General features: G+C 38.3%; 1 protein-coding gene and 1 long non-coding RNA gene across 2 annotated transcripts; both read right to left on the minus strand.

Annotated features, from left to right (window-relative positions):
• Positions 1-1,845: 1,845 nt before the first annotated feature.
• On the minus strand, positions 1,846-3,348 carry LOC145819673 (uncharacterized). The gene is made up of 3 exons (XR_014360448.1): positions 3,145-3,348; positions 2,620-3,051; positions 1,846-2,523 (listed from the first exon to the last, which is right to left on the minus strand). It is a non-coding gene; the product is annotated as an uncharacterized LOC145819673 (long non-coding RNA).
• Positions 3,349-3,649: 301 nt separating this feature from the next.
• Positions 3,650-7,265, minus strand: LOC145819045 (uncharacterized). The gene is made up of 5 exons (XM_082913031.1): positions 6,674-7,265; positions 6,435-6,574; positions 4,202-4,286; positions 4,061-4,093; positions 3,650-4,012 (listed from the first exon to the last, which is right to left on the minus strand). The coding sequence occupies exons 1-5, from the start codon at positions 7,259-7,261 to the stop codon at positions 3,650-3,652; spliced, it is 1,209 nt and encodes a 402-aa protein (XP_082769157.1). The 5' UTR covers positions 7,262-7,265.
• Positions 7,266-9,467: the final 2,202 nt, after the last annotated feature.

Genomic DNA, 9,467 nt, shown 5'->3' on the forward strand with positions numbered 1-9,467 from the left:
CATCGCTGCACAAAGTCACATAGCATCTGAGGAAAAAACAAAGCATCCAAATTATTACACCGGTTCAAGTAATTGGTGAGCATCACTGACAAATGTTGGACGTATCACCGCACCGAGCTACAATTTATTATCGTACCATACCTACTGTGCCCTTGTGAATTATGCAATCTATTAAAATTTTGAGGGGGTGTCATAACAAAATAACAATAAATTAATAAATATGTCAATACACCTAAAAAGTAAAACAAATTTCTGAATAAATATTTCAAAGAATTTAAAAATATTTTAAAGATTTTGAAATTGTAATTTCACATTTATTTTTTAAAAAAAAATTTCAGGCAGAGAAATTTGACTACTTCAGACGTTTAGTCGGTTGATCAGCTTGGTTTTTATTTTATTATTTTTTTTTATGTTTTTACTTTTTGTTTTGGAATAACAATAAATTATGCAATTCATAAAAGTCGAAGTGACAACTCCTATCAAGTTGATGGATAGTTGTTCATGTCATAAAAGTTGACGTGACAACTCTGATGCATAGTTGATCACAATAATTTCATACGTACAGCTACTATGTGTATATATGGTATAAATATCGCATCATACCATAACAAAAGTTTTACAGCTATTTCGAGCGATATCATCATGAGATATACGGTGGTTGATCTATATTCAGCAATGGGTCGCTATTGGGTTGCAGATGGAGATGAATTTGAATACCTAATGAATCCAAATCTGCGTTACTCACGTGCCACTGTCAATACCATGAGAGCTGAGTGGGAATTTCGCAAAACTCGAGCAAACGTTCTCGTTGAGCTATGTCGTGAAGTTAATCTTAAATTTCCTCGCCGGTTAGCCATGCGTATGCCAACTGACACTCCACAGTTGTTGCAAAGGGCATTGCATCGTATCTGCGACGAGGTTAATCGCATGACCCAACGTTTGCAAAGGTTCGGACTAATGAAGACCGCAAATGAGCGTGCCGAAGATGGGTTAATGGATAATGCACACCAGTACTACGCTTGGAGCATGGATGTTATGTATGAATCTGATATTAAGATGTCAGATGATGATGATACTGAATGAAATTGTTTGGATGAACGCCCAAACCAGTTCTGTAATGCATGCAATTTTTAATGCTTATCCACGACTTATCTTATCAATGAAGGGAGATATTTCAATTGTTTTCGAATATTTATTGTAATTCTACCTTTACTTTCTCTCCGTTATTGTTATTTTGAAGAACGCTACTTGAACTAGACTTTCATGATTTCATGCATTATTGCTGTGGAATATAATAATGATACTTAATGAACAAGGTATGAGTTCATGTCGATTGATAGTTGAAATACTTGTGTTTGTTTAGATATTTATTTTGTTTCCTTTTTGTTCATATTGCTCCCCACGACTATCCATTATGCAATGTTCACATTTTTTCCCCAGATTTTTGTTGTATAAAATTTTTACAAACCTGTAGCAACACAAGTGGTCCTCCAATCTCATTTAATCATAAAATCCTATCAATTCTTATCATTTTTTTCCTGTTTTCGTTTTCATTTTTATGGAAATCATCAAAACAAGTAAGAATAAAAAATTGTGAAATTATATTTTTTGAAGAAATAAGTATGACACATTTACATCATCTGTACAAGTTTGATATACAAAAACTATAATAAAAACTATAAATAAAATAAACTATACACTCCACATCACACCCGCTAATGCCCTAACCTGCCCCCAGTCCCACAACCCCTCCTGCGGTCCTCTCTCCTCGATCTCCTGCGGTAGACTTTCTGAATATCTAGCTCCTGTGGAGCCTGTGACTGTGACTCCCCCTCTCCTGCATGTGCTGCCCCTGATCCTGGCTGTGGCGGAAGATCGGATACTGCTGTGAGCTGTGAAACTCCATCATCTGGTGCAACTGTATCAGGATCTGCAACTGGAGCTCGACCTCTGCCTCTGCCCGCACCCTGACCTCTGCTGCGACGTCTGCCACGACCAAAACCTCGGCCTCTCCCGCGCGCTCTGGGGGGGCTCAATATGGCCTTCAGCGTCAACGTGGGAGATATCAGTGAGAACTGCATCATGTGTACTCTTGGTCACGGTCGAACTGTCTGGTGGTGGTAACTGGGTGGGTGGGGTAACAACGTCATGCATGTATCGGGGCGGTGTCCAATCAGGGTCAGGCACATAAGGTATGCCAGTATGCTGCGTAAGAAGTACGTCGAGGGAATCTGTAGATATGTATGGGGTAGTATGTGGTGGGGTCGAAGGCAGTGTCAAAGGAGCTGATGTGGCAGGCGCTGAAGTGGAAGGCGCTGACGTGGACGGCGCTGATGTGTCTGGAGCAGCTGCTGAAGTGTGTACACCGTAGTGGCCGAAATGCAAACGATCTCCCCGATGGGCAAGCTGGAATGCCTGGTACAATAACTCCCGGATCTCTGCAACGGCCTCCAAGGCATGCTGTGCATTACGTCTCAAATGGGCGTCCTCAGCCAAGTGAAACGACCTCCCAGCTCCAGCCACCTGAACAAACATTCAGACGTATTATTAGGCTACAGTTCACTGAAAGTAAATCAAGTATGATTTTAATAATTATCTGACACATAATATGATACTCACCAATGCCTCAAGATAAGGGCTAACTCCCTGATATCCAGACTCAGACACGTGGCTCGGATTCCCGACTAGTAGGTGTGTATGTCGCCGATACCACAACATGTAAGGGTCGAAAGAGGGGATCACCTCATCACTGTAGTCAGCCTGTACAATGCTGTCCCGGCGGGCATCCCACAACTGTATATATCGTATATAAAACAAACGCCAGTCAGTGCTAGCTCGGCCACGCCTATCAGTGACGTGCAACTACCACTCAGTGTCGAACCGATCCGGCACGGACTGCACCCGACCAAACTGTCGGAGGACACGATGAGGGAAATGCCACTCAACCACGTCAAAACAAATAAGTAGCACTCTCGCCATCCATATCTCCTGACCCAGTCGGCAGTAGTCGGGGAGCGTATCGAGGACCCCAGCGTAAGGCTGCCAGATAAACTATAATGACGACAAATAATTTAAATTTTGCTCGTGAACTCAAAACATATACAATGAAGAAGACAACTAAAACGCAATCAAAAAAGTTCATACCTCGCCCTCGATCATCCGGTCCAGCTGGTCTCTATAAACTACCACTACGTGGGTCGAGACGACCTCGTGACCCATGTCAACCCTCCACCGGCTACCTCGCGGTCCGGTGGGCAACTGCATGTCCCCCTCACCCATAGGAAGCTCACCAGGACCAATCGGTTGCCGCCTAGACGGGGCAATGCGAATCAATCTCTCCCATGTCCAAATCTGCAATAGTTTGAACACAATTACAATACTGATATATGGCTATAAATATGAATTGACATGTAATAAAATTGTTACTAACCTGTAGCAACACAAGTGGTCCTCCAATCTCCCTCGTACCCACCTGAGTTGCTCGACATAGCATCCTATACAACCATGCCAGAGCCGCGTTACCCCAGCTGTACTGCCCAATCTCCTCAATGTCTCTCAGCAATGGCAAGTACATCAGCTTGACCAGGTTCTGTGACTTATCAGGGAGAAGTACCCCCCCAATAAGCCACAGAATATATGCTCGGGTATGCTACTGTACCAACTCATCTGGAGCATGATCTGGAAGATGAGCAAAGTGCTCGGCCAGCCACCTCACCCTCACTCTACCTGGCTGTAAATCTGCTGGTGTAGGTGCTACTCCCAATAGCTCAGCACATAGGGCTATCCACTGCCCCGTCGCGACAGAAGAGTCAACTCCAGTAACTGCTCGACCATCAATCCGAAGACCATATAGGACGGATACGTCCTGCAACGTGACGGTGGCCTCCCCGATCGGGAAATGGAATGTATGAGTCTCTGTGCGCCATCTCTCAACGAGAGCAGTGATGAGTGCGTGGTCCAGTCGAATGTGCCCGATACGATACACACCATAGAATCCTGCGCGTAATAGATACTGCAAGACTCTATGGTCCAACGGATGCTCTCACAATCCAGAATCTACCCGACGGCATGTCAACACGGTGCGTGCCTCATCCTGCACAACAGAATTACTAGTTCAAATAATAACATTATCCCGAAATATACAACAAAATGCAATGTATTTTAATTGTAGCCGTAAAGTGCAACAAACGTTATTGCATACCGGACGGTCCCACATACTGTCAACCCGATGTGCCTGTCTCAACAGTGGAACCTCCTCAGGTACATGTGCCATGAAGCCTGTACAACTGAAATTATTGATCCATATCAAAAGCTCATTTAATCATAACATAATAACAGAGAAAACTGTAATTATTGATTTTGTACTGAACGATGTAAAATACAATGAAGTAAATGTTATGGGTTCGAGAAAAAGACAAATTTATGTGCCACTTATACGGAAGCAATTCGAAATTAATGATTACATTTATGGCATATTTGACAAAACTGAAATATTTATTTTGTAATGCTAAAAGTTTGAATAAATTATAAATTTTGCAAAATACATATAAAATTTTGTAATTATGAACAATGACCGCAGCATTCCAATTTTTAAAATTTTAATTTATAATAGGTTAATTTTTTTAAAATTTGTAAATTTTTTAAATTATAAAATGTGAACAATGATTGCAGCATTCGATATTTAATTTATTCAAAAATATGAAATTTTGAAATGGTAGAAGAACTACGTGATTAAGTATAGAATATTGTAATACACATTTCGAATCAAGTACTCCGTGAAAAACTAGTACACATTTTCAATAAATTATAAAAGTTTGAATAAATTGTACACATTTTTAATTTTGCATTACACATTTTTGACTCAAGTACACATTTTGTAATACACATTTCAAATGTACGACCCCGTTTACAAATAAATAATTTAAAAATACATAATTAAATGATCTATTACAAATGAAGAATTTCAAAATGATATATTACAACATGTAAGTATTACATAGTCTTCATCGACCAAGTCGCGCCGGACATGTTCGCCTGTCATGACCTGTCTGGTGGCACTCACTGCAACGAGCTGTCAAATGCCTATCTGATATATCCATCTCATTCGGAATACGAGCCATAGATGTATGACCCCGTTTTACTTCTCGCAGACGAAGGTCATTAGGCATTAAGGTCTACTGCGGATCATCCCAATAATCTTCATGCGGTATTGGGTTGAATTTAGTTTCCCAAACCCTCATGTATACAGGAAGCCTGCATACTGGATCAACGTACTGGAATGGATTGTCACCGCATTTAGACATTACAGCGAGCATATGAGAACATGGATAGTGTCTTATCTCATATTTCCCACAACTGCACGTGGGTTGATTCATCCGCACAATCTATCTATTGCGACCTCGTCCACGGCGAAAAGATGTTTGCACCTCAAATACACGGCGGGGCTTATAAGATAGTATTGAAACAAACTAATCAAGTTCATGTTTTTAGATGTAATTAACTTAACAACATAATAATAACAATTTTTTCACATTACAAACTAACCTGTCATACAATATCAACTTGAAAGTATTTCCCCTTGCGATACCCTCCTCCATAGTTCTTTGCATCTCTCTAGGGTATTGAAAGTCATTGCGTACATCTGTTTAGCTTGGGTTCCCATCTCGTCAAAATATTTGACGAGTCGTCGAAATGTGAATTCAACCATAGCTGAAATAGGTAAGTTCCTTGCACCTTTCAAGACGCTGTTGAAGCACTCTGCATCATTACTGGTCAACACCCCCCAGCGACATTCACCGTCATATGCAAGGGCCTAGTCCTCAGGATTCATCTTGTGGACCCAATCGATGGCTTCTTGGTTAATAGCCTGTATCTGATCTAAGTGACCATTACACTTTCGTCGTTGATCAGCACTCCCTGCTTTCCACAGAAGTTGTTTGAGCTCCTTATTTCTGAAATGTGTGTTAAAGTTACTGCAAACATGTCGAAGGCAGTGCCGATGATATCCAACAAATTGGAGCGAGGGATTCAGCCAATGCCACCTCACAGCAGCTAAAATACTCTCAGCTCGATCAGATATCAAAATCACTCCCTGTCGGTCCATGACAATATGTTCCTTGATATTTTGAATGAAGAACGACCAAGACTCCAAACTCTCCCTGTCGACAACAGCGAATGCAAGCGGTAATATTTTGCCATTGGCAGTGACAATCGTTGCTACAAGTAACACACCAGTGTATTTACCGTATAAGAATGTACCATCTATAATTATAACAGGCCTACAATATCTAAAGCCATCGTTGACGGGTTTGAAAGACCAGAAAACAAAGTGGAAGACGGGTATAATGGTTGCATGCCTGGTATATCTATGCTTCCATGTCACGATGGTGCCAGGATTAGATGTCTGTAATGCATGCATGAATTTAGGCAATTGCCTGTATGATTCATCCCAATTACCGAATACCATTTTAATTGCCTTTGCCCTTGCATGCCACGCCTTCTTGTATGATATACTATAGTTCATGGTCTTTTTTATATCTTCGATGACATTCTTAATTGGCATATCAGGTTTATTCTGCATACGACAATCAAATATGAGTTGGATTATTTAGATGTGAACACTATAAACAAACAAATATGTATGTATATGTAAACATATATTTTTTATACTAACTGCAACTTGTCCCAAAATATGAGAAGCAATGTAACTGGAGCTAATATTAATGTGATCCCTGTTCATTCGTGGGTATAAACAATGGTGAGGACCCCTGTACTGCTTTATTTCAAAAAGACTATGTTTCCTACTAAGAGATGCACGCAACCACCAACTGCAGTCGTGCTTGTAAGCAGACACCCAAAGGTCTCGCTTGGAGGTTACGACCTTATACTCTCGATTATTTGTTGCATGGTACAATTTCACAGCATATAGAAGTTGCTTCTTATCAACAAAAACCATTCCTCTGTCTAACTCTGGATTTTCAGCACTCCAGATCCGGTTACGGGGAACGACATCACTGGTACTAATGTCAAAATCACCACCCATGTGAATGTTGTCATAGAAAGGGATTTCAACTCTATGTGGAATGGGGGCATTTTCAGGTTCAACGGGAGCCTGGGCATCATATTCTTCATCATCATCATCATCTGATCTGCCTAATAAATTTTCTTCCTCACACATTTCATTGTCATCATCGTTTAGGGCGACATCAGGACCGTACATGTCATTGTCAGCAAACTGCACCTCGTTCACTGTTTCAGCCATATTACCAGTAACTTCAACCGGAGTGGTATGATGGCTGCATGTCGGCACATCTTGTGTGTTACTGTTCATAACCATATCCACCACGTGAACTTGATTCTACACCATGGCCCTGAAATGACCGTTGTGTGTAGCCTAGTAGATAACATTGATCTGATTCATACATAGGAGACTGAAACGTTGTTGTGTCAATCCCATGCGTCAGGAATGTAGTGAACGGACGAAAATCCATATGTGTCATGTTCGGGATATTGTGTACAATCTTTTTATCAATGTAGACTTCCAAACAATTTGGTGCTTGAAAACTTGCACCGATACTTAATACGGTGTTCAACGCCTCATCGTCATTGATCGATAATATCTTGTATTTGCTGTGTGCTTGCCATTGGCGATAATGATATCTACATTTGAAGGTCAATCGGACACTTTCCCCGTAACTTGCCACCTTTGACGTAAACATCTCCTCCAAATTGCTAAGCGTGGTGCCAATTTGCACCGCATATATCCCTTTCGGCTCAGCATCATATGCTACGCCTTCATCAGGATCCCGAATTATGTTTCCCCCCCAGTAGAAAATAATTGGAGCAGTCTCCATATACTTGCTTCAATTAAGACAAAAAACATTAAAATAGCAACAATATACTTATATCTCCTTGTACTTGTAAAAGAATTATATGAAATTATACTCATTCAATTACAATTACTTGTGACGCAAAAACTTTATTTAAGTAATCATCAATTATAATCCAACATTCATTATTGATTTTTTAATTAAGATATGAGTTAAAATAATGATAATGGTTTAGATTTTTTAGCTTTTTAAGAAATACATCTTACAACTTATGAAAAAATTAACATCATCCTCTTATGCTATGCTTTTTACATTACTTATTATGATTAAGATCATGCTCTTGTGCACATTAAATGTAATTCAGCTAAATTTTAGGTCAAAAAATAGCTTTATTAATTTTGGACACTCACTCTCTCTATCTCTCTGTCTGACACACACACCAACAACACTTGCACTCACATGAAACATATATAATTTTTAATATATATAAATTTTATTTTATAAAATTCAGAACATTAATTTTTTTTTAATTTAATTTATCTTTTTAAATAATTTATTTTTCAAATTATTTTTATTTTTTCTAATGAATTTTTTTTTTTTTCAAATAAACCTCAGGGGTGTCAGTGTAATTTACCTAAAAAAAAAATTTACATTTTAAGAATTAAAGTAAAAAAATAATCATTTTATATAGTTGATTATTATTTGCTATTATCAATTATTATTATATATATATAATAATAAAATATTGGTATGAATTTTACAAAATAAAATTTATATATATTAAAAAGCCTATATGTTTGATGTGAGTGTGAGTGTTGTGGGTGTGTGTGTCAGAGAGAGGGATAGAGAGAGTGTTTGTGAGTGTCTGTGGCAAACAAGAATGAGTGCTGATTTTGAATTCTTTGTTGAATTTTTACATTTTGCTTAGAAGTGATTATTATCCACGGGTCAACAGTAAAACCATGGTTTGCAACCACGTTTTCTGAAGATAGAAATAATTACTTAACCACAGCATGGTTATGTATAAATCAAATTTTCTTAATTAGATTTACTTTAAAAAAATAATTCCTTCAAAATTTTTGTATAAATAAAATTTCCTTAAAAGCGTGATTTGTAACCTAGACAGATATATCTATAATTTTGAATATAAAGACATTACGAAGATTCTTCTTTTATTTTTCTGTTCATATAATTTTATACTATAATTTGTATGAAGTATTGTATTTATTCAGTGCGATTGGACAAAACTGGACAAGTCATACAAAAATCTTAAATCATAGTGTAACTTTTTCTATGAAATTATTATTTTTTTCATTGAGTTCAAATAACTCGACTGATTTTGTATGACTTGTACTTAATTTTAATTTCAAGCATTGTTCACGTCATTTTTTATAACTGGTGGTCAAATTAGTGAGATTTGTGGACAATTAAAGAGAAGTTACTTTTATTGACATTATTCCCTCTGCCAATAGGGACCTTAATGACAAAGTTATTTGATAGGTTATTTCCTATGACATTATTCCCTAACTTAGGGAAATAACCTCATCCGAAATAACGTAGGAAATAACTTAGGGAAATAACATAACAAAAAAATTATCGACCTGAAGCGAGTCAAACTTGAGTTTCATTAATATTAAA

This window comes from Camellia sinensis, chromosome 2 (genome assembly GCF_055761805.1).
Source record: "Camellia sinensis isolate YWXY chromosome 2, ASM5576180v1, whole genome shotgun sequence".
NCBI lineage: Eukaryota > Viridiplantae > Streptophyta > Magnoliopsida > Ericales > Theaceae > Camellia > Camellia sinensis.